This window comes from Cryptomeria japonica, chromosome 3 (genome assembly GCF_030272615.1).
Source record: "Cryptomeria japonica chromosome 3, Sugi_1.0, whole genome shotgun sequence".
Classification (NCBI taxonomy): domain Eukaryota; kingdom Viridiplantae; phylum Streptophyta; class Pinopsida; order Cupressales; family Cupressaceae; genus Cryptomeria; species Cryptomeria japonica.
Window position 1 is genome coordinate 120,332,938 of NC_081407.1, and position 26,555 is coordinate 120,359,492.

At 34.2% G+C, this 26,555-nt stretch overlaps 1 protein-coding gene and 1 long non-coding RNA gene across 2 annotated transcripts in view; one reads left to right on the forward strand and one right to left on the reverse strand.

Moving 5' to 3' along the window:
- The window catches only part of LOC131038746 (uncharacterized), a 38,682-nt gene extending 32,970 nt beyond the window's left edge, over nucleotides 1–5,712 (reverse strand). The window contains exons 1-2 of the long non-coding RNA XR_009104544.2: nucleotides 5,642–5,712; nucleotides 5,119–5,543 (exon numbers count right to left, since the gene is read on the reverse strand). This is a non-coding gene — a long non-coding RNA (uncharacterized LOC131038746). The remainder of the gene's footprint in view (nucleotides 1–5,118; nucleotides 5,544–5,641) is intronic.
- Nucleotides 1–5,743, forward strand: part of LOC131038745 (cytochrome P450 CYP72A616) — a 41,219-nt gene extending 35,476 nt beyond the window's left edge. The window contains exons 4-5 of the mRNA XM_057971281.2: nucleotides 4,537–4,927; nucleotides 5,133–5,743. Of these exons, the coding sequence (XP_057827264.2) occupies nucleotides 4,537–4,927; nucleotides 5,133–5,558 (817 nt within the window). The 3' untranslated portion in view covers nucleotides 5,559–5,743. The remainder of the gene's footprint in view (nucleotides 1–4,536; nucleotides 4,928–5,132) is intronic.
- The last annotated feature ends 20,812 nt before the right edge of the window (nucleotides 5,744–26,555 follow it).

Genomic DNA, 26,555 nt, shown 5'->3' on the forward strand with positions numbered 1-26,555 from the left:
TGCGTGAGATTCAGTCCATCTTGGATAAAGACAATTCCGCGCTTCTCCGCTGCCACGACACTATTGTGAAGACTATGGTAGTTGCTAAGAACACTCATGAACCGAATCCCGAAGAACTACAAGCAAGCATCCAGAAGTTTCAAGGATTCATGTCTTCACAAAATTCAACTTAAGTGTTTTTCAGCACTTAGTTGAATCTTCTCTCTTTTTGTAATTTCTTAGTTGTAATTTTGTTTTAACAAGATACATGTAAAAGTAGTTTATGTAAAATGCAAGTTACACATTACTTGTACTTTTGTAATTACATGTAAGGTAACAACAAGTTGTGTCCGATTAGGACTGTAGTTAGTTAGAGTAACTCTTAGTTAGTTAATGAAGTCTCAGTTATTTATTGAATGAGTCTTGGTGGTTGAGAGAATCTCTCAAGTTAGTTAGGATCCTCCCACCTTTTTCTCAAGGCTCCTATTCTATAAATACTTGAGAGGTCCATTGTAATTTTTATCTTTTTGGAAAGCAAGCAAAAACTCTGCCAAATTTACAGCAAGAAGTCTTTGAGCTTATGTATGTGAATTGAAGGTTTTGGAAGAATAATAAAGAAGGATTACTCAAGTTTTGAGTCTTTGAGCCACATGTTTGAGTTTGAATCTTTTTATTTCTTCTATGCAAAGTGTTTCTAAAGGAGCTTAGTCCAATCTGATTTGAAGTCTTTGAGCTGCAAATAGAGAAGATTAATTAAAATAGGAAACTCTCTTGAAGGAGCAGCAAGTCTTTGAGCTTGCGTCCATTCTTGAGAAAAATTATTGTTTGATAAGAAATAGCAGCAAGTCTTTGAGCTTGCATTAGTTCTTGTCTTTGTGTTAAAAGAATAGATTATTTCAGTCTTTGAGCTGTTATCTTTTATTCATTGTAAAATTTTAGTATAGCAAAGGGTAGATAGGACTTCCAATAGTCAAGTCTTTGAGCTTGATATTGCTGTCCCGTCCCGAAGGAAGTGACGGAAGTCTTTGTGCTTTCAGGAAACTTCATTTCCTTTCTCTCATTTCACTTGAAAGTAATTACTGTTATTCATATTCAATCGCTATCCTTTTCTGTGAAGAGAAAAGAATATTGTCTTTCTTGAAAAAAGAAGAAAGATTGCTGTCCCATCCCATTTTATTTTCCAAGTTGTAGTTAGATAGGGGGAGCCTTCCCTTAATTAGGAGAGTTTTTACTCGTGTGCTGTGGTTGAAACCACAATTTTGTATATTTCCCCAAGTGTACAAAATTTTCAACCAACACATAACTCATAGACACAAAACATGGGAATAAAAATGAAAACAGTATAGAATACTTTGTCGATCATAAGACAAAAACAAGCTAAACTAGAAAACAGAAGGAAACCTAGATCTGCAGAGGAAACAAGAAATATCAGTAAAACTGAGTCATATCATTCCAAACTGAATCATGTCATTCCTTCATACTCAGCAAAATAAAGATTACACGGCAAACCACAAAAGCATAGACTTTTCCCATACCACAAAAAAAAATTCTCCCAAACAAAAACCGACTCTCTCCGTAAAAAGAGAGGAAAAGCCAAAAATAGCATCTGTCCAAAATGGACAGTTACAATCCAAGAATAGGTACGAGAGAGAGGAAAGGCAATGCAGATAGGTAGAGGGCCCAATTATAGATTGTTGGTTACATTAGAGATGCTCTACCACTGAGCTACTGGCCTCTTGGTAACCATTTTATTTTTAGCTTTGTTGAGGCTCTTTTTTCAACACCTCCCCTTGAGCGACATTGCAGGTGCTCGAGGATCCTAGCTTGGCTTGGCTTTGTTGACCTATGCTTTGATACCCTTTTGGAAATGGAAGAGCATATACATTGTTGGAACACTAAACCATAATTGCACAATAATAAACACAAATAATAATAATATTGAGTTCATACAATGGTTTTACAATTAATTATGCAAAATTTATAAAGCATTGTATTCCCATAAGTTCCCCAAGCTACCTATGGGAAACTGACTCCTAACTAAATAAATATTTTAATGCTAGGATGAGTAACTAGGTGACTTTATTACAAATGTAAACCTTATATTCCAACGCAGTGCAATTAGAATAATAGTGAAACATATCTCACATTTGGTATGCCAAGAATTGTCATCTTGTTTATGCCTACTAAATATTGAAAAAACCTTTCTAGATTTCAAAATCATCAAATGCAATGGAGAATTTGACAAAAACGTACTAGGGTCTGCTAGCTATGAAAAGAACCCTTCTAGCATTCCAGCCAACCAATGCCATGGGGAACCCGATAAAAGCATAGTAGCTGTATCAACATTTGACTGGAACCACATTCCTACGCCAATTAAAATATAGAAAACAATATTTCAACTATTGTAATGTGTTCTCAGAAACTGAAATGTTCGATAACACAACTGTAACGGATGCCTTCGTTGGTACCATTTCCTCTATAATCTAAAGTTTTATTAGGAGACAGATTAATAAACATTACGTATTATGGCAAACTACAAATTGCCTGTAGTAGTTTATTAGCAATGCTGCATACATCTAAGTGTTTAATGTGTCTCATATCTTACCCTAGCTACTCATACAAGATGCATTTTTGAGAGGACCAACCTAGGGCTTCATATTTGTATGATGATTCGTGTTAGCACAAATACTGTTTCAAAAAGAAAAGCAGTAAAAATAAGTGAAAATAAATCCATCAAGACAATCGCCATTATCTAGGATGATTCCAAATGTCATTTTTTTGACAAAGTTTACGTTTACAGCTAATAAATAATAACTATTACATGTTCATACTTATCTGCTATTTCCTTAAGTAGATTGTTCCGATTTTCTTCTCTTCATTCTTTTTTACAATTTTGCTATTAAATTTTCTTCTGAATGTTTTTCCCTTATAACACATGTTTGTTTCATCAATGACAGTGATGTCCAATGGGTTTACCCCATGCTCCAGATCAACAAGATAGAGGTCAAAACTAATCAAGGCACTCAACACCCACATGATATAAGTATGTTTGTTTCAAAGATTTCAGATGCAAAGGAATATGCTTTTACAAACAGCCAATAACTGCGTCATTTATGAGAAATCTGTCACCTTATATTTACCATGTGAAAAGAATGTGGCATGGTCTTCCTAATCCCCATATTATATCAATCACTATTGACAAAAATAAAAATAAAAAACATGTACCGAATGCTGCCAATATAAGCATTAAGAGTTGTTTGTACCTTGAATTGACCCATGCAATGCCACCTTTCTGCACCGCTTGAATAATTATATCTTGGCATAAACATGCTGATATGACCTAGTTATTTGCAACAAATTGATTCCTGCTATGGATTAACCACCTTGATGTCAAGAAATGCCATAACTTTGACTCTTCAGACGCTCATTTTTATATTATGCCTATGGTGAATAGGTGATCCATTAAAAACCGTATTTACCCCATGAGGAATAACCTGGTGAAAGATAAATGTTATTTTAATAGGAAATCACTAAAAGATTGACTCAAACTAATGCATCTAATTTCTGAAAATAATATTACAGCTAGAAATATTTACAAAGTGGAATGAGATAATTTCAACATAGAAGAGTTGACACCACAATAGCCTAGTGCCAGGACATAGAATTTTAGCATATCGGAGTTCAGTTTATCACAATAACATAATAGTCTACAAATCCTATATGAGGATCACGTTTAAATTTGAACCCAAACAAATTGAGATTTCTGGTCCTCACAATTTTGTTTATCTAAAATTCAAATTGTAATTCAAGGATGTCAGATACATAAATTATGTCCTTTATAAACAAACAGATAACTGCAAATTAGACTACTTTCGTCAATTCTCATTAATGACTCAACTCCTCTGCCTCAGCACTTTTTGATTGTTATAGCACAAATTGTCGACTTTATCCATGTTTGCTTGCTGTGAGTTCTCATGCAACTACTACTTTGAATTCTTATAGAAGTAGGGAGCACAAAAGTATATCATTTACCTAAAAGTTAAACACAAATCCCATTCTATGCAATCCATATTGGTGCATTTAATTACAAAAATAGTTAACATTGGTCCTTAATATAAAATTGTACAAAACTAGAACTAACAGGCTTCATGCAACTTATCAATTAGATTGACCTTAGGTGTTGGAAACTTGCTCTTGATATTGACCTGAGTTATCTCTGTATAGTCAATGCATAAGAAATATGATCCATCCTTCTTCCTAGATAAGTATTGAGACCATTGGTTTAGCATAAGGAATTTTTCTAGGTACACGTTTTATTCTAATTTCTAGAACCTCTTTCACAAGTCTTTTTTCCTTGTCTAATCCCCCATTTGCAATGCTCTCAAGATGTAAGCGATTCAGTGAGATTTCTAGATGAATCATAGAAAAACCTGTTCTAACTGTTGATATCTCTAACTTTTGTATTTAAATTTCCAAGGAGAATATTCATCTAATTTTAACTCTCCCAAATAAATTTGGTGAGGATTGATATATTCTGGGAATAATTTATCATGACAGGTTTCTTCCTACAAAAAAGAATATGCAAGATTGGTCATTGACAAAAAAGGTCAGAAACTGTGCAAGACAGGTGATTGAAAGCAGAGAGAGGACTGTTGGCCTTGGAAAGTCAGTGAACTATGGTACTGATTTACTTGGACAAATGATGAGTTCCAACAAGAAACAAGGAGGAAAAGTGCAGAGTAACATTCACATGACAACAGATGAAATAATTTCTGAATGCCTAACTTTCTATACAGCTGGACAGGAAACTACAACAATCCTCTTGACATGGACCATGATCTTGTTGGGAATGCATCAGGACTGGCAAGAACTTGCACGTAAGGAGGTCTTAGAAGTGTGCGGGAAAAACGATTTTCCAACTGCAGACACTGTAAATAGCCTAAAGATTGTAAGAATAAATAGCATTAACGTTACCCAGATTTCATTTGTTTCCTTGATGGTCTATAACACGTTTGGTTTCCATAAAATTCTAGCTGAACTATTTGAGCAGAGGAAGATTTGCAGTTAGTCTGTGTTTCCCATATATTTGTTCTATTCCTCAAAACTATTAAGACAGTCTCTGGAGTAGTAGATTAATACCCTTATTATTGCAGATGGGGATGATTTTCAATGAATCCATGCGGCTTTATCCACCTATAGTAACACTATTCCGACAAACGGAAAAGCCAATGAAGCTTGGCAGACTCACAATTCCTGCAGGTACGCAACTGCAGATTCCAATCCTTGCAATGCACCATGATCCATCTGTATGGGGAGACAACGTGTACGAGTTCAACCCAGAGCGGTTCAGAGAAGGAATTTCAAAAGCTGCCAAGCATCCGAATGCATTCATGCCATTTTCATTAGGCCCAAGGGTTTGCATTGGACAAAACTTTGCGATATTGGAGGCCAAAGTAGTGCTAGCCATGATTCTTCAACGGTTTTCCTTTGTGATTTCACCCAATTACATCCACGCCCCTGTACATTCGCTCTCACTTAAGCCCCAGTTTGGAGCTCAGGTAATTCTGCACATGAATTAAATTAATTAATGAAGAATTTTGAGTAAATATTCTAAATTTTTTGAAAAAACAAAATTATATTGTAAAAGATTTGAATTCAGTACCATTTTTTTTTTGACATTGTGAAATAACTGTGATTAAGATCATATGTTATGAAAAGTAAACAGACTTGTTTAATATAAAGTATCTTAAGAATTTTGATATTATTATAACGTGAAAGTTGTATCATTAGATTTCAATAAATTAATCATCAGATGTTCTTCATAAAAATCTTAATTTGAGCATTTTATATTTAAATTGAAAGAGTTGGGAATTCATGTAAAGTTGCAAGCTTTAAATTGTTTTTCATTTGAAGCAAAATAGGTTACAAAATGTTTAATTCAAATTATGGTTTAGGATGTATGGCTATCAATTCTTATTTGGTTGAAAATAAAAAAATAATGAATCTTTGAAATTCTCTCATTCAAATGAAAAAGGGGTTGTATTTTTGGTATCTTCTAATATATCAATCTTTGAAATCTAAGAAAAAAAAACAATATTCTCCCTTATGTTATTTAGATTTGAATAGTTAAAATGTTCCATGCAAATTTTTAATTTAAAAAAAAATAGAAAAATTAAATATTCATGATCACTAGCTCTACAAATAATTCCTAAATAAGTTGGTCTTCTAACTCTCAATCTCCAATACATGTTACAACTGATCATCTTTTAAGGGAAACTAGAATTCTCATTTTTATAAGACGAGTTTTTGGATTAAACTAAGATTTTTATGGGAAATATCTTACTAACCATATAGATTATTTATATTATTTATATTTAGTGAAGGGGAGGAACGTTTATATCTTGTCTATTTATTTATTTTGTTTTACTATGACTTTTGATCTATCTATAAATATAGTATTCTTATGTATTTCATCTTATTCTATATGCTTGTTGATCCTAACTTTAACTCTGATATCTTCAATCTATGACTTCATAATAGGATTGGTCCATCTTAGTATGTTTATATTACCCTACACTGGACCATAGGCACAAATCTATCCCCTTGAAAAGGCTATCCACATGACCTAATCGTCCTAATTCAAAAAATATATTTTTAATTTCCGAAGTCAAGCCTTTCAAAGGATATAATCATGTCTTGTTGGTTTGCACACTAAACACTTCAAACTAAGCAATATGGATCTTTTAATTTAAATTAGTCTTAGGTCATTAGTAATCATCAAGGCGATCAAGGAATCATAGGAAAAAGGAATTAGGATTTTGCTTGCATTGCATGAACATTTACACAAATATATTTATATAATTGACTTATCATCTAGTTATCTTGTATTTCTACATGTCATATATCCAAACTCTTTCCTCAACAACAAGGCTTAATTAGCTATCAAGGAAGTTTCACACTTTCCCTTTGTACACTAATAGTCTCCCCAAAGTGTTTTTCAACATCACCCATCTTAGATACGCAAGTATAAAAAAAGTAGGGGGCTAAAGCACATTAGGAGTATGATATTGCAAGTAAGGCTTGGTAGAATCTGCATAATAGATGAAAACCCAAAAACTAATGCAAGAATTAAATACTATAAACTTGTAAATACAAATGATCCAAGAAATCTAAATAGCTATATAGAGCTAGCCTCCAAGAGAGTAATGAAAATACTCAAGAAGAAAACTAGCATTAAGAGAATTCAAGAGAATGAAGCCATATAAATATAAAAGTGTCCAAAAATCAGCTATTGGAATAAATATAAATAGGCCAACTTAAAGGAAGGAGCTGGAAAATAAGGCCAATGGAAGTACACCACAAAAAAGTGTGAGGAGAAGGTGACATTAACCTTGCAACCTTAAGTCATTTTCATGTGTCTTTGTGGTCTTTGGAAGGTGTACATTTGGACACCTAATGAGATGTTAGAAAAAATATTTAATTAAATGTATCTATTACATGTATTGTAATTTCATTCATAAAGGATCCAATCATTGTTGGTCATTATGAAGTTTAAATGTAGATTCCTCTTCCTAGTCATCCACATTGAAGATGTAATTGCATGTTGTTGCATGTTGGTGCATGTTGAGGTGTTTGTTTGTGCATGTTAATCATCAGGTGTAACGAGGTGTAAGATATTGTGGGAGCTATTGTGTTGCTATTAGGTATGGGTGTAGGCGCCCATGTGAATATTTATTACTATTTTCTAAGTTTACATGTTCTCTTAGAGGTGGGATGTATATTTTTTATAGGTGGTTTATTCCTCTTGTTTTGAGATACCAAAGTGGTATTCTCATCCTAGCTCTTCTATAAATTAGAGACTTCTATTAGTAGAAGATAAGTCATTTTGCAGAATCTTGAAGTAATGAAGTGTTGTGAAAATTCAAAGGGAGAAGTTGTATTAATGTATCTCAATTGAAGGATTAATACAAGTGTTGAATCTTTTTAGGTGTGGATTTTTTTTTAAGAGTTTCTCCACGAAAATTTTATCAAAATTTACTAATTTTATTATATTATTGACTATTGCATTCACATAACAATCTATTTGTGTAAACTTAGATAAAGAAAATAATTTCAAATTTGCATACACTTGAAGAAGTTTTCATTACAATAGTTTCACCTTATAATACAATATTTGGTATCAAAGATAACTATTTTGTAGAGAGAGAGAGAGAGACCTTTCTTATAAGTTTTGAAGGTTTTTTTTTGTTGCAGTGGGAGCTCTTACATTGTGTGGCTTTGCATATTTGAGAAAATATTGTACATCATAGCTTCTACCTCCCCTGCAAATATTGAAAAATCAATGGTTCTACATACAAGATATGGAAGTTCAAGATGGAAGGTCTCTTCGAAGAAAGAGATCAATGAGTGCATGTTTCACAAGAAAAGAAGTGATCATGTATGTCTAATGAAAATTAGTAAAAAATTGATAAGAAGGCATGAGGAACCGTATGATTGTGTCTTGTAGATTATATCCTCTTGAATGCTTTTGTGAAGGCTACCACATACAAGTTGTGGAAGAGGATAGGTGATATTTTTCAAACTAAAAATATTACTAATAAGTTATATCTCGAAAGATGGTTGTTTAGATTGGAAATAAATTTTGGTGATTCTATTATAGATCATTTGAATGTTTTAAATTGGGTTTTTAGTAAGCCTTCTTTTGTGCATGTTAAGTTAGAAAAGGAAGATAAATGTATCTTATTATTTTGTTCTCTATTTGATACTTGGAAAAATCTAATTATTGCTATTAACGGTAATGGTGTAGCACCAAAGGTGGACAATCTTGTTTCTCTTCTTTTAGAAAATATGAGAAGAAGATCTATGAATGTTGGCTCTCAATATGCTTTGCATGTATGGGGATGGTGCAAAGAACAAGGAGGGTCTAAAGGGGTTAAGAAGAATGATAGATCTAAGTCTAAAAAATGGTTTACAACCCTAAGGAAGAGTAGAGTAAAGTTTGGAAATATGGTAAACAAAGACATGTGAAGAAGGAATGCAAGAATAAGAAAAAGAGTGCAGATTCCTCCACGAAAAATCCTATGATAATAGAGATATTGGTGTTTTATTTATTTTTGCTAACATTATAAGTATTGATGCTTGTCTTATTGACTCAATTTTCTCTTACCATATTCAACTCCTCATAAGGAGTGGGTTTTTACATATTCAACCTATAATGGAGGATAGGTTTTCCTTGGTGACAACACTACTAAGCATATAGTTCATAACAAAAAGGTAAAGTTGTGTTTTAGTGATGGAAGAGTTATAAATTTTGATGATATTTTGCATATTCCAAGACTTGTGAATCCAAGTTAAATAATTTTGGAATGGAACAGATGGATGGAGCAGTGAGAGTTTTTTCTGTGTGGACTAGGGTTATTCTAGCCTGCACTTTCTCTATTTGGTTGCTATGTTGAAGTGTGTAGGAGTTGTGTGGCGGATGGTGTGGGGTTGGTGCTTGAGGGGTGAGGGTGTAGTTTGCAGGTGCAAGGTGAGAGCGAGGGCTTAAGGTCCTTAGTGAGATGGCTATAATAGAGTTAGTGTTGTTTGGTGTGCAAGGGTTTAGTAGGGGTTTTCTCATGTTTGCAAGGCCTAGGCAAGGTGTTTGGATGTGGTAAAGATAGGGAAGCTCTTCTTTGGTGGGATTTTGGTGTGGGTTGCCTTGTGTTTGGGTTTGTTTAGAGGGTTGTTTAAATTTTCCTTCATGCTTTTTGTCTTTTATCCTTTAGGTGTAGGGTTTTTATTTGAGGCTAAAGGGTCTCAAATGACATCTTTTTGAGAAGCAGTGATAAATGAAAATCCATCTTCTTCTATGCATGCAGGTTCCTTTAACTAGGATCAAGAACTCACTTTGGGTAGGAGGGGTTCAGTTTTCAAAGGTTAATGGGTGTTTGGAATGGTCCCAAGATAGACTAATCTTACTTGTTCAACTAGATTATGTTGTTGAGGATGTGTCTTATTTGACAAATCATGCATTGATATGTAAATTCATGGGCATGTGAGCTTTGCTCCCTTTTCTTGAGTCATGGGTTCAAAAATATATGGAATCCAAAAGGCAATATTGAGGTGACACTAGCAACGAACAATTTTTTCATGGCAATCTTTTCATGAATGGCAAATCGTAACAAAGTGTTTGAAGGTGGTCCCTATTTTTACAACCAAGTGGGGTTGTGCATCAAACCTTAACATGTAGGGTTTAATCTAGAAAAGGAACTTCCTTTAAGAGTCCTTGTTTGGATCTGACTTTCTCAACTACCTTTGGAATTCTAGAGGAATACCATTGTCCATATGATTTGACTAATAATAGGTAAGTCGGTCGCCCCTTCACAACAAACAATGGACAAAAAGGTAATCGTGTACGCTCATGTTTGTGTTGAGTTAGACTTAAATAAGCCTTTGCCAAATTCTATGGAAATATAGCTTGGCTCTTCATGTTGGATACAACAACTGGATAATGAATCTTTCTTGTTTAGGTGAAAATTTTGTAATGAGTATGAATACTTGCAAAGAAAATGTCCAAAAGTTGCTTCTGCAAGGCTTGCGACAAATGTGTCTCCCTGACAACCTTTCAAGGCTGATAAAGGGAAAGGCCCTATGTCAGATAAGGAAGCAAATAAAGAAGGATTTACTCTAATAAATCCTTGCAACAAAGGTAGAGATCTTGGAGGGATAGGCAAATGGAAGAGTTTTTTAACCATTTCAAGGTGCTAGAGGACTTTGAGTTGCAAGATGGGGCTCCTCAATGCATGCAAGTGACCTTTGAAGGGGGAAATATTGAGCTCCCATTGCATGCTCCCCTTTAGATCACTGATTAGATAGACACTCAAATGACCATGAACAAGGTTTAAGATGGTCAAAGTATTGTGGAGCTAGAAAGTAAAGAGGAGATGGGAGTAGGCTTAGCCTTGGTTTCTGTAAAACAACATCTAAGTTTGGGGGAGAAGGCTTCAAAAAAAGGCAACAAAATCCACCAACCTTTGGGATCTAGCAAAAGATCCTCAAAAAGGGAGCCCCAAAGAAATCACTTAAGGTTGGGAGAAAGAAAAACCAGGAGAAATTAAAAGTCATGGGGGAGAATCTGGTGGAGTCAAGGATGGTCAAACCTATTGACTCACACTTCTCCAATATTCTAAAATGATTGTCCTTTCATGGAATGCAAGGGGGTTGAATAACATCCCTAGACAAAAAATTATTTGGGATTTGATCAAAACGTGTTCACCTAATATTGTGTTTATATAGGAGTCAAAGATGTTAATTGATGGTAGTTTCAAGATAGCTTCTAAAATGTGATAGAAGAGGTCAATGTTATTGTATTGGTGCCTAGGGAAAATTGTCTATGGCCTTATTTGTTTATGGGACCCAAACAAGATCTCTCTTATCCTGCGGCTTCTTAGAAAAAATTCAATGTAAGTAATGGTCTCTTGTCTTGATTTAGTAGAAGTGTGTCTATTCTCCAATGTGTATGCTCCAACTGGTGTTGTTGGAAAAGAGTTTTTGTGGTCTCATATTCAGTATATTCAAAATATGGCTCCCTATAATCATTGGATCCTTGCTAGAGATCTCAATGCAATTACTAGTCTAGAGGAAAAAAGAGGCAGGGTAAGTAGATTGGATCCCTCTTCATAGGAGCTATAGGATAATATCCTCCTCTTGAATTTGATTGATATAAAACCCTCAAATGGGAAGTATACCTAGAGAAACAAAAGATGCAAGAAAGATACTATCTCGGAAAGACTGGATAGATTCTCAATTTCCAACTTTTGGTTTGGAAAAATTTGGAATGGACTGGAGAGGTTCAGACCATTGGCCAATCAAGTTGACTGCTTCTATGATTGGTGCCTCTAAGTGACCTTCCTTTAAATTTCAACTTATGTGGCTAAGGGAGCCTTCGTTTCATGAGCTTATCAGTATTAGGTGGAGAGAAGGAAAACATGAGTATGGCATTGAAATTTATACTTTTGTGAAAAGATTGCAATTTGTTGCAACAAACTTCACTTTGGAAATATTTTTATGGCCAAGGCTACAACCCAAACAAAGTTGGACTCTATTACTAGGCAAAATAAATATTTTGATCCTTCAAAGGAGTCCCTTAGGGAGGAAGCTTTGGCTTTTAAAGTGCTCAATGAATGGGAATTGAGGGAACAAATTTACTAATCATAAATCTCAGGTTGATTGGCTTCAGGAGGGAGACAAGAATAAATATTTTTTCTTTAACTTGGTGAAGGCTAGAAGACATGGAAATAAGATCATGTCCCTCAAATATTCTACACGTGACCAACTTCTCTCTCTTCATGATATCTCTTTAGAAGCCATTCGATTCTATTTTAATATTTTCAAGGAATATTCTCCCTTGGCTATTGATGAAGAGAATCAAGTTTTCCAATGCATCCCATAGGTCATCCCTAATGAAATGAATGAGATGCTTATCAACCAAATATATTTAGATGAACTGGAAGGGACCATATTTCAGATGAAGAAAGGGAAAGCTTCAGGCCCGATGGCTTCCTAATTGAGTTTTTCCAAGAGTTTTGGGAGATTATAAAATTAGATTTGTGGGAGGTGGTGTAGGAGTCTCAGAATAACAAACATTTGTTAAGATCTTTGAATGCCACTTTTCTTATTCTCATTCCAAAGCATGAGAGGGTTAACTCTTTGGACTAGTTCAAGTTGACTGCTTTTGTATAATGTTGTTTACAATATTTTTTTGAAGATAATTTCATAAAGTCTTAATTTGTGCCTCGACAAGGTTATTTCTAAAGAACAAGGAGGTTTGTGGCAAGTAGAAAAATCTTGGATGGTGTTATCATAGCTTCTAAGGCCATACATTCCATGGAGACTTCTAAATAAAAAGCCATGTTCATAAATTTGGATATGGCCAAAGATGATCGTGTTAAATGGTCTTTTATTCGAAAAGTTCTCTTAGCCTTTGACTTTGGAGTAGGTCAGGTTAGATGGGTGATGAGTTGCATCATGTATGTTTACTACTTAATTTTAATTAATAGCGAGCCTTCTAATTTGTTTACTGCTTCGAGAGGCCTCGGGCAAGGAGATCCTTGAGCTCCCCTCACCTTTTCATTATCATGGTTGAAGGTCTAGGGAGGCTTCTAAAATCCCATGTGAATCAAGGGAGAATTCATGGATGGAGTTGGGATAACAACTTGCCTGGGCACTCTCACCTGCAATTCGTGGATGACACTACCTTGCTAGGAGTGACCAGAATTAAAGAAGCTTTGAGCTTTGGAAAAGCTTTATTTACTTCTTTGATACTCATCCTCTTATTCAAGCCAGTATAGCTCACATTCTTCAGTTTTGGATTAGATCTCTTCCTTGTTTGTATTTGGGCATTCCTCTCTCTATTGGGCCTTTACCTAAAGAGACTTTGCAAAAAAAAATTAGATAAGTTTCATGGAAAAGTCAATCATTGGATTTCTAAGTAGTTATCCTTTGCAAGAAAAGTGTTACTTCCGAAAGTAGTGGTTCGGGCACTTCCTATTTATAGATGTATGGTGTAAATATCTCTTCCAAGTTTCGTCAGAGACGTGGACTCCTCATCAAGGCGATTTCTATGTGCAAGTTCTTTGGAGCCATCAAACTAAAAATTCTTTGGAGCCATCAAACAAAAACAGAAAAGTAAGAAGATGCACTTGTGGAAAAACAAACAGATGGATAAGAAGAGGGTTCAAAAAAATTCGAACGATGTGCAAGATGAGATTACAAAAGGACATGTAGAGCCCATTTCTCTTACCTTGAGAAGATCCACAAAATAATGAAATTCAATTGACATGTGTAGCTTGGATTTTTGTTGTGTATTTTCTTTGTTAAGTATTGACGATGAATCTAAATCTTACAAGGAGGCTCTCTCTTTAGAGCATAGTGAGTTTTGGATTAAGTCATGTAGGAGGAGACAATGACCTTAGATAATTGTGATACTTGAGATATTGTTAGTTTTCTTATAGAAAGAAATCCCATGGGCTGAAAATGTGTCATATAAAAAGAAATTTCATGCAAAGGATTGATTAGAGTGACACAAGAACAAGTTGGTGGCCGAGGGTTGCTCTTAGAGAGATGGAGTTGATTTTGGTGAAGTTTTTTCGATCATTGCTATGTTATCTTCTATTAGATTTGTTGATTCTATTGTTGCAACTTGTAATTTTAAAATTGAACAAATGGATGTTAAAACTACTTTCTTGCATGGGGATCTTAAGGAGGAGATTTATATGAAAGAACTTGATAGTTTTGTTGTGAAAGGAAAGGAAGATTTGGCCTGTAGGTTAAAATAGTCTTTTTATGGTCTAAAAAAATCATCTAAGATGTGGTAGAATAAATTTGACGCCTTTGCATTGAAATTGATTTTTTATTTTATTGGCGAGGAAGACCATTGTATTTATATTAAAATACTTGATGATAAGATATTGATTATTGTCTTGAATATAGATGACATGTGGTTGATGGGTGACAAAAAGATGATTATGGATCTCAAGACTCATCTTTCTAGCACATTTGATATGAATGACTTTAGGGCTACTAAATATGTTCTTAGGATGGAGATCATCAATGATTGGACACATAGAAAACTTTGGTTAAGTTAGAGTAAGTATTGTTGGAGTTATTTGTTTGACCCCACAAACCCATGAATCATCTACAAGAAAAACACTTGTCACAAATGGAGATCAAGGAAGATAGATATGCTCAACAATTTGACAATTGTATTTTTATGCACAAAAGATTAATGATACATATGAATACAATGTGTCCTTATAGAAAGGATGAATGCAACCCTAGGCTAAACCCTAAAGAAATACTAAATTAGTTAACGCCAAGTGTCACAATCATAATGAATGAGATAAAATAAGCTAATATTAGCCCAATCTAATAAGAGGAACTAGCACCTAAGTTTAGCTTAAGTGAATAGTAAAAAAGGACCTAATTATATAATTAATTAGATAATATCCTAATTACTTTAACAAGTATGTGGATACTATTTTTGAAGGTTTAATATGGATGATTGTAAGCCTGTAAGTATTATATTTTTTATTGATATTAATCTTAGTTTAGGTATTTGTCCTAAATTTAATGATGATTTGAAGGAATGTCTAAGGAGCCTTATGCTATTGTTGTTGGTATTTTGATGTATACATTATTTTTCACTAGATCAAATATTGTGCAAGCAATGAGAATTTTGAGTAGATTTAGGTCTAACCTTGGTAAATAGCATTGAACTTTTGTTAAAACAATATTTAAATATTTGTGAGAAACTTCTAATTATTGCTTGTGTTATCATGAATGATGTTTTCAAGTCATTGCACATACAAGATTTTGCTGATGTATATTAGGTAGGTGACTTGGATAGCCAAAGGTCCACTAGTGGCTACTAGCTATGTTTTCTCTCTGTTTTGAGGTTTAATGGGTTGGAAGAGTAAAAGATAGCCTATGATTGATTTTTATACCACATAAACATAGTATATGGCTATTGCACATGTCTCTATGGAGGTAGTATAGTTACAAAGACTTGATTTAGGTATTGGTTTTGATTGTTAAGATTGGATATGACAATCATAGTTCTATATGTTTAGCAAAAAAATTTGTGTCATTCTCCTACTATGTATGTTGATATACAATATCACTTTGTACGAGAAATGGTCGAGAATGCTAAGATCTTGTTAAAAAAATATTTTGTCAATTATCTGATAAAGCCAATTACCATGAATAAGTTCTCTTGGTGCAAAAATGTTATGGGCTTGATCAGTGTACTTGGTTATTAGTATTTAAATTGTCTTATGAGTGTAATTGCACTATATAATGTCAAGTGGGAGACTCTTAAGAGGTGGCATTAAACTCGTAATCCTAATTCATTTTCACATGTTTCCATTATCCTTGGAAAGCATACTTGGACACCTAAGAACATGTTCTAGACAAATATATTTAATTAAATTTATCTATATAAAATATTATAATTTCATTCATAAAAGGATGCAACAATTTGTGGCAACTACAAAGTTTAGAAGAGGATTCCTCTTCCTAGTAATCCACATTGGAGATATAATTGCATGTTGTTGTATTTCATTGCATTTTAGGGCATTTGGCTATGCATATCAATTTCCAAGTGTGATGGGGTGTAAGATGTTGTGGTAGTTATTGTGTCGCTATTGGGTATGGGTGTAGGCACACTTGTGAATATTTATTATTATTTGCTAAGCTTATGAGTTCTCCTAGAGATGGGGCATATGGTTATGTAACTAACTTATTTCTCTTTTTTTGAGATACCAAGGTGGTAAATTTTCATCCTATCTCTTCTATAAATTGGAGACGTGTTAGTAGAAGATAAGTTTTTTTGCAATTTTTTGAAGTAACAAAGTGTTACCAAAATTCAAAGAGAGAAGTTGTATCAATGTAACTCAACTGAAGGATTAATAAAAGATTTGAATCTCTTTCGGTGTTGAGTTTTTTCTCAAAAGGTTTCTCCACATAAATTTTGTGTCACTTGAAGTTTGTTGATTTTATCTTGTTGCGGATTGATCCATTCACATAACAGTCTATTTAAGTAATCTTTGATAAAGAAAATAATCTCAAATTTACATACACATGAGGGAGTTTTCATTATAGTAGTTGCACCTTGTTTTAAAACAAAATCTCCAAAAATAGGTAAGTGTCATTCCCTGCAAGATGCCCAAACCTCACACTTCATTCTCTAATATTTAATTTATTAAACTAATCAATCCTAAATAAAAGTGTAGGAGAATCCTATTTTAGGAAGTAAAAACCTACTCTAACACGACCTTATTCAAGAATAGAGAAAATATATATAATATTTAGAACACTATAATTCAATTTAATAGTTTCAGTTCAATTGTCAACCACAATCTACATTAGAAAATCAATCATAGACTACCCAATAATTTATTGCATCCTAAACCTCTCTTTAGCATTTACATTTATCAATGCCAATTTAATAATTTATTTAAGGTAACACTTTTTAGCCCATAGATTATAATTATTATTTATTCTTAATTTAAGTTTGATTTTCTATTTCATTAGACTTTAAATAAATATACATGACGTACTTATTTCCTTACATATGCATATGCATATACATATGCTTTATTTGCTCTTATTATTTGTTCCTTCCTTGTTTCTAAAAGGTTAAATAAGCTTCATAACATTTAGAAGTATATCCACTTCGAAATTTGATTACAAGCAAATTTTATATTTTAATATGATTTTAGTTGATTTGTGTTAGCATTTTATGTCTTTCTATACAAATAATTAGAAATGGTCTTTTATGGTTTAAGGTAAAAAAAGTATTGCACGTATTAGTGAATTTTGGTTCATTTGACAAGATATATAATATGGATTTTTGTTTTTGTATATGTAGAATTATTTCCATTTGATCTATGATTCTTGATGTATCATAACATTTATAATGGATACACAAGATGGTGAAATTTATATGCAACTTCAATGCTATTTTAAGAGATTGACATTGTAATAAAAGAAATTGTAGAGGTATTAATTATTTAGAAAGCCATTTCACCAATATTTGAATGTCTTACAACTATCAAATTCTAATAACAAAAATAGTTTCTTAATTCAATCTTTGAATAGATTCATTAAATCAAAATAATTTTTTTATGATTAATCAATATTCATAAACATTATAAATCAAATAGTTATTAATGGCTTCATACTAATTTTCCTAGCTAACAATGAAGAAAATGATTACTCACAAAAATAAAAAACCATTCAAACTCTACAATATAAATGTAAAGTAAATGTAGAATTTATCTCTCAAATGATTTTATTTTTTAACTTGCTTGAATGAACCAAGATAAAGATGTTTGGATCCATATTCTATCTCAAAAATTTAGGCTAAGATATTAGACAATAGTTTTGAGCTCTATTAAAGAAGCATAAATTAAAGACTTGTGGGCCATTTTACATGCAAATGCAAATCCACACAAAAGTTCAATATAAAATATATCAACAATGTCATATAAGTTGACTATCAATTAAACATCGTATTGAATTTGAAAACACAACCACACTGTAAGGAATTGAGCTATTGTCAATAGGATGACTATAAATTGATGTGACATTCCTATTGGTGTTTCTTGTTTGTGAATTTTGTAATAACCCACCTTAATTAACCCAACAAAATTGACCATTCTTTTTTTTTTGTTTAATTTAATCATTGTGTTTGATTCAATTACATACTCTGGGCATCCATCCATTTGGATTAGGCATTCATCCATCCGGGATGAGCATCTAACCATATGGGTTAGGCATCGGTCCATACGGGACATAAGATTTCATATATCCAATACGAGATAGGCATCTACCCATACGGGGTAGGCATCGGTCCATATGGGACATAAGATTTCATCTATCTAATACGGGATAGGCGCCTACCCATACGAGGTAGGAATCGGTCCATACGGGACATAAGATTTCATTTATCCAATACGGGATAGGCTTCTACCCATACGGGGTAGGCATCTATCCAATCCGGATAGGAGGTGCTCTGGCCAAAGACTTAGACTCATCGGGACCATTCGAGTCCTGAGCCACTCACTAAGTACTACACTCTTCTAATAGAAGTGCACCGAGGTCACTGTCCTTAGGAGTAATTAAATAACATAATACAATCTTGAATTCCACCTCGAAATATGGCTTAAAGCCTTGGGAAGTCAACCGAATCCATACGGGATTCCCTTCGAGTATGCATTGAATTACTTTTTCCAATTTAATTATCTTATCTTTCAAAATAGGGTTCTTACTCAATCTTTCTTTTACCAAGCCTAGACCCCACCCACAAACGCTTGAGTACGAGGGACAACTCCGTCCCAAGACTGCCTACATACCCGCTTCGGCACGAGATCAAGGCGTAAAGTATGTAGTTCTATTTTCTACTCTATGGTTTGATGTAAACTGATTAGTGGGTACGCAACCCTTTCTAGGGTCAATGTCCCAAATAGTTTCTCTACGGTTGCTACCCACGGTGGTAGTGCTTAAACAAAGGCTCAAGATAGCCTATTGTTTGTGGCCTAAAGCAACTACATCTTATCACCTATCATAAGCATCACCCTTGACCAATTTGTAATTCACCAATATCTCTTCAAGATTAAATCAATTTCATAAAGCATTTTACTTAACCAACCCTAAAGGGGGGTTTACTATGGTTTATCTCAATGGATGAAAAATCATTTAAAATTATCTTATTAGATTATCGATCCAAGGGGGATTACCCACCCCTTGGATTTTAACTTCCAAGTGTCCCTTATTACTCCCTGATGATTTATAGGGATGATGCCACTGATGTCGTTGATGTAGCTTTATTAAGCGTTAAGTGCAGTAGTTCAACACAACGACATTACCCGTAAGCGTGACCTAGAGGCACTATATATACCGAACGCTACTAGGTTTTGGTTTCCATCTTCCTTTATTTAGTTTTCTAACTAAGAACTATGAAAACATCATACTTGAAAACAATTACTAATTGAACGTGTAAAATTGCAAAGCTCAATTAATTGAAATAACTACTTGATGAATTACATGGGATAAAAACCATAACTAAAATTATTTATTATTCAAAACTTGAAATATAACTTGCATAATAATGACAATTAGGAAGCTTGCATTATAATAATTAAACGTGTAACTTGCATGGAGATGGAAATGCCAATAAATGTCATCAATGTAAGTAATTTGCATGAGGCGAAGGTAGTGTAAATTACATGCAAGAATATCGCCTATAAAGTCACTAGTCAAAAATAGAATTTAGCTTCAAATCATATTGATATGAAATCAATTGCCAAAATGCTAACTAAGTGCCCCAATGGATTTTAAATGGACTGAAAAACTCAATTTAAATAATTTACAAATATAAAATTTACTTAAGATAAAATAATTATGAATTTACTACACATTAATCCCCGATATTTATAAATTTTTCCTAAGTTAAAATTTAATAACTTAAAATTTATTCTAAGAAAAGAATTTGACAATTCCTAAATTGAAATTTAAACATTTATATTTATATTTAACAAAAAACTTAAATAAAAAAATAAATATATATAAAAAGGAAAAGATAAGTGTTTTTTTGTTTAAGGGATAGTGGGGATTGGGACCCACAGGTCCCATCACCACTGCGGGTTTGCAGAAGCAGGCCCGCAATGATGAGGGGACCCCGTGGTCCCCTCCACTACCCTACGGCCACTGTCGTGACAGTGACCGCAGGGGAAGTGGAGGGTACCACTTCCTCGACGGTTACCATAATCGCCTCCCCCATGCACACCGCCCAACATTTTTTTTGCTAAAATAAAATCGCTTTACAACGTTTAATATATTTTATCATTTGAAATGAATTTACGATATATACATTCAATTATTTAACGATATATATATAAACAAAAAGAGAATTTATTTATGAAAATAAGAACATGAATAAAATAGATAATCAATCAATCATTTTAGATTGATTTTACAGTAGACAGGAGGTTAATATTTTCCACAGAGAGAGAGCTTATTCCGCAATTCGCAGGGAGGAAGTTTATTTTCAGATTCCACAAGGGAATTGTTTATTTCCAGTATTTGTTTCTAGTATTCACAGGAGGGTTTTATTCAACTAACATTCATAGAGATTCAAAATACTCACAGAGAGATTTAAAAGAATCACAGAGAGATTTAAAATAATCATAGAGAGATTTAAAATAATCACAGAGATATTTAAAAATAATCACAGAGATATTTAAAATACTCACAGAGGGATTTAAAAATTATCACAGAGAGATTTATTTAACTAAAATTCACAGAGAGATCTTATTCAACTCACAGGGAGATTTATTTAATCTAATAATCACAGAGAGATTTATTTAACTAAAATTCACAGAGAGATCTTATTCAACTCACAAGGAGATTTATTTAATCTAATAATCACAGAGGGATCTTATTGAACTAAAATTCATAGAGAGATTTTGATTCAACTATTATTCATAGAGAGATCTTACTCAACTTACAGGAAGATTAAAGAATGAGATTCAGATTTCCATTTGAAGAACTAGAGAAATGAATTAGAGGAAAAAAAATAAAAATTCAAATCACACAGGGAAGAATGTTAATCTCAGAAAGAGAGATTTTAAACAAATAAAAGAAGATGATTTTCTTTTTGCTAAAATCTCTGAAAAAAAAAAGCAAGATCATGTGCATATTTTCTTAAGGGAAATAAAATAAATAAATAACTATCTTTTACATGCACTATATGAAAGCATTATCATTATTATTTATCCCCCAATAAAAGATTTAAAATCTAATAAAAGAATTTCTTTATATATAAAAGAAGATCTATAACTATTTTTTTTGAAAATACAAATTGCTCATAAGTGAATGTGAAATAACAAGGAGAGAACCTGGTTAATGTGAAATAACAAGGAGAGAACCTGGTTTATCGAGCTTGATGTTGAATCCACTGGTTATTCTTTTGATCCTTCCTTGCAACTTGAGAGAAATCCTTCAAAACAACAACTTAAAATTCCTGCAACGAAAAATGAGACTACCAAAGAAGATCTACTTCTAAAACTTGGGAAATTTTCTTCAAAACACAATCAACCCCCTTCTTTGAAACTTGCATATAATTTTATAAGAAAAATCCCTCCATTCCACTATCTAGAAAATTTAATTAAAAAGGAGATTCTTTCCCAATTTTAAACTTCATGCAAATTGATTAAACTTAGTGGGGGAGTTACATGCAAGGTGGTGGAGAATCCTCTAGAAGCTTCTTATTCTTCCTACAACATGTGCCATAATTGGGAGTGGAAAATAAATAAATAAATAGAAATAGTTATATTTTCCAATTGTATGTGTGTGTATTCATTTTTTTTATTTTTTTATTTTTTTATAACATTCATTCAATCATTTTAAATAGCTTAACCAAAATATAATAGAATAGTACTTAAATCAAAAAGTGATAAAGGAGGGTTGTGACATCCTTCCCCCCTTAATTTGTGCATCATCCCGATGCACTTATTGAATGCATCCAAAAGAGTCTATAGTTCATGATTAAAACAAAAAAGGAAACATCTGCTGCATTTCCTTAGTATCTTCCCACGTGACATTCTTTACATCATACTGGTCCCATTGTACTTTGCACTAATCAACCTCTCTGTTGCGCAACTGGCACTGGCACCTCTCCAAGATTTTGAATGGCTCTATCATTATTCCTCCCATTTCCTGGACCTGTAAGGCATCCCAATTCAAAATGTGTTTCTCATCAGGTACATACTTTTTAAGAAGAGATACATGGAAGACATCATGGATTCGGCTCAACTAGGGAGGTAAGGCCAACCGGTATACAACTGGATTAATCCTTCCCAATATTTCAAAGGGTCTAACATAACAAGGTGCAAGCTTAGTCTTTTTCCCAAATCTTATGGAACTCTTGTGTGGCCTAACTCTTAGGAAGACTTTCTCTCCTACCTCAAACTCTCTTGGTGTCTTGTTTTTGTCCACATAACTTTTCTGCCTATCTGAGGCTTCCTTCAATCTCTATCTAATTTCCTTAGTTTTCCTTTCCATCTCTTTCAACATGTCTAGTCCAACAATTACTCTATCTTCAAGACTATCCCAACTCAAAGGTGTTCGACTTGGTCTACCATACAAAGCTTCGAAAGGTGCCATTCCCAAAGATGATTGATATGTACTATTGTAAGCAAACTCTACCAGAGGTAGGTACTCTTCCCATTTCTTTTGTTGGTCCATGCAGTACATGCGAAGTAGGTCTTCCATAATCTGATTTGTCCTTTCTATTTGACCATCAGTTTTAGGATGGTATGCAGTGCTAAAATTTAGTTGAGTTCCCATAGCTACTTGAAGAGTTGTCCAAAACTTTGAAGTGAATCTAGCATCTCTATCTAATATGATTTTCTCTGGTATTCCATGCAACCTAAATATTTCCTTAACAAAGCACCTAGCCAAGGTAGGTGTATCATCCGTTAGGTTCCCTGGTATAAAGTGTGCCACCTTAGTGAGTTTGTCAATTACCACCATTATTCTATCATGCCTAAAAGGTGACATGGGCAACCCTTACACAAAATCCATGCTAATAACTTGCCACTTGTGTTGAGGTACATCATGTAACTGTAACAATCCAGCTGGATGTCTATGTTCTGCCTTTACTCTTTGACACTCCAAACATTTAGCCACATACTTGACTATGTCATTCTTCATCCCTTGCCAAAAGTATAACTTCTTTAAATCTGCATAAAGTTTGTTAACTCCAAGGTGCCCTGAATAAGGGGCATTGTGAGCCTTCGATAAGACTACTTCCCTTAAGTCTCCTGAATTAGGAATATAGATTCTATTATTGTATATGAGCAACCCATCTTCATCTAATGTATACCCTCCAATATTAGGATCGGTTGGATCGTGTTCTAATGTCAATTTGACTTGCTCATCCATCACTTGCCTTTTGAAAGAAGTTTTGAATGTTGCTATAGTCATCAAGTGTCTCCTCCTACTCAAAGCATCTGCCACCCTATTTTCCTTCCCCTTAATATATTTAATTTCAAAATCATATTCACTTAGAAACTCTAACCACCTTCTTTGTCTGGCATTTAAGTGGGGTTGGGTAAAGATGTACTTTAGTCCTTGGTTATCTGACTTTAACTCAAAGGGCTTCCCTAGTAAGAAGTGTCTCCATTTCTATAGGGCATGCACAATCGTTGCTAACTCTAAGTCGTGGGGTGCATAATTGACTTCATGAGTCTTTAGCTTTATGGATTCGTTAGCTACTACCCCTTCATCTTGGACAAGTACTCCTCCTATACCTTCAATAGAAGCATCAGTTACGACTATGAAGTGTCCATTCGGATCTGGTACTTTTAGAATGGGTGGTGACGTTAGTTTCCCTTTCAAAATTTGGAATGCCTTATCACTTTGTTCTGACCACACAAACCTTTTACCCTTCCTTTGTAATGAGGTGACGGGGTTTCCTATCTTAAAGAATCCTTCCACAAACATCCTATAGTAACCTGCTAGCCCAATAAAGCTTCTTACCTTTGAAATGTTTTTAGGGATCGGCCATTCTACTATTGCCTTTATCTTATCTGGATCAACTGCTATTCCTTCCTTCGATATTATTTGCCCAAGGTAGTGAATCTTTTCCTCGAAGAAGGCACATTTTGACAATTTCCCATATAACTTATGTTCTCTCAACCTTTGCAAAACAATTTATAGGTGTACTAAATGTTCCTCCTCATTCCTAGAGTAAATCAATATGTCATCCAGAAATACCAAAACAAATTTATCCAAGTAGTCATGGAGTACACTACTCATTAGGTTCACAAATGCAGCTAGGGCGTTGGTTACACCAAAAGGAACTATTGTGAATTCATAATGCCCATATCTAGTCCTGAAAGCTGTTTTTCAGAATGTCTTCCTCCTTAATTCTGAGTTGATGGTACCCTGACCGAAGGTCTATCTTTGAGAAAATTGCTGCTCCTTTCATTTGGTCAAAAAGATCCTCTATGTGAGGTAAGGGATACCTGTTCTTTATTGTGACCTTGTTCAACATCCTATAGTCGATGCATAGTCTTAAGGTTCCATCCTTCTTCTTAACAAATAAGACTGGCGCTCCCCATGGTGATACACTTGGCCTTATTAATCCCTTAGCTAAGAGTTCCTCTAATTGCATTTTGAGATCTTGTAATTTAGTTGTGTTCTTTCGGTAAGGTGCCCTTGATATTGGTTCAGCTCCTGGTAGCACTTCGATAGAAAAGTCAAACTTCCTCTTAGGAGGTAAGTCGGGTAATTCTTCTGGAAATATATCCTTCAATTCTTTTAAGAAAGGGGTATTCTCAAAGGTTGGGGTGTTTTCCCCTTTTCCTTCATCAATTTCAACCATATAGATTTGGCCTCCTCTTCTTCTTTCCTTCTTTAATTACATGGCTGATATGGTTTCTATATTAATGGGTTTAAACTTTCCTTGGATTTTGACCTTCTTCCCCCCATCATCCAAACATTCAACAACTTTGTTATAGCAATCTAAATTAGCTTGATGGTCTGTTAACCAACTCATTCCAATAATTATATCATATAATCCTAGGGGTGCCACATAGAGGTCTACCCTTGTTCAAACTCAGGAAATTTGTACCCTTGCCCTCGGCAAACACTTAGTTAGTTCTTGATTTAAGATTTTTTAAATTTAATTTCTATCATTGCAAAACATTCCCTGAGTTGTATAAATTGAAGTGAGCACAAGGCCTAGATTTGAACCTTTGCTCTGATACCACATGTAATAACCCACCTTAATTAACCCAACAAAATTGACCATTCTTTTTTTTTTGTTTAATTTAATCATTGTGTTTGACTCAATTGCATACTCTGGGCATCCATCCATTTGGATTAGGCATTCATCCATCCAGGATGAGCACCTAACCATACAGGTTAGGCATCGGCCCATACGGGACATAAGATTTCATCTATCCAATACGGGATAGGAATCTACCCATACAAGGTAGGCATTGGTCCATATGGGACATAAGATTTCATCTATCCAATACGGGATAGGCATCTACCCATACAGGGTAGGCATCGGTCCATACGGGACATAAGATTTCATCTATTCAATACGGGATAGGCATCTACCCATACGGGGTAGGCATCTATCCAATCGGGATAGGAGGTGCTCTGGCCAAAGACTTAGATTCATCGGGACCATTCGGGTCCTGAGCCACTCACTAAGTACTACACTCTTCTAACAGAAGTGCACCGAGGTTGCCGTCCTTAGGAGTAATTAAATAACATAATACAAGCTTGAATTCTGCCTTGAAATTTGGCTTAAAGCCTCGGGAAGTCAATCGAATCCATACGGGATTCCCTCTGAGTATGCATTGAATTACTTTTTCCAATTTAATTATCTTATCTTTCAAAATAGGATTCTTACTCAATCTTTCTTTTACCAAGCCTAGACCCCACCCACGAACACCTGAGTACGAGGGACAACTCTGTCCCAAGACTGCCTACATACCCGCTTCGGCACGGGATCAAGGCGTAAAGTATGTAGTTCTATTTTCTACTCTATGGTTTGATGTAAAATAATTAGTGGGTATGCAACCCTTTCTAGGGTCAATGTCCTAGACAGTTTCTCTACGGTTGCTGCCCACAGTGGTAGCGCTTAAACAAAGGCTCAAGATGGCCTATTGTTTGTGGCTTAAAGCAACTACATCCTATCACCTATCATAAGTGTCAACTTTGACCAATTTGTAATTCACCAATATCTCTTCAAGATTAAATCAATTTCATAAAGCATTTTACTTAACCAACCCTAAAGGGGGTTTACTATGGTTTATCTCAACGGATGAAAAATCATTTAAAATTATCTTATTAGATTGTCGATCCAAGGGGGATTACCTGCCCCTTGGATTTTAACTTCCAAGTGTCCCTTATTAATCCCCGACGATTTATAGGGATGATGCCACAAACGTCATTGATATAGCTTTATTAGGCGTTAAGTGCAGTAGTTCAACACAACGACATTACCCGTAAGC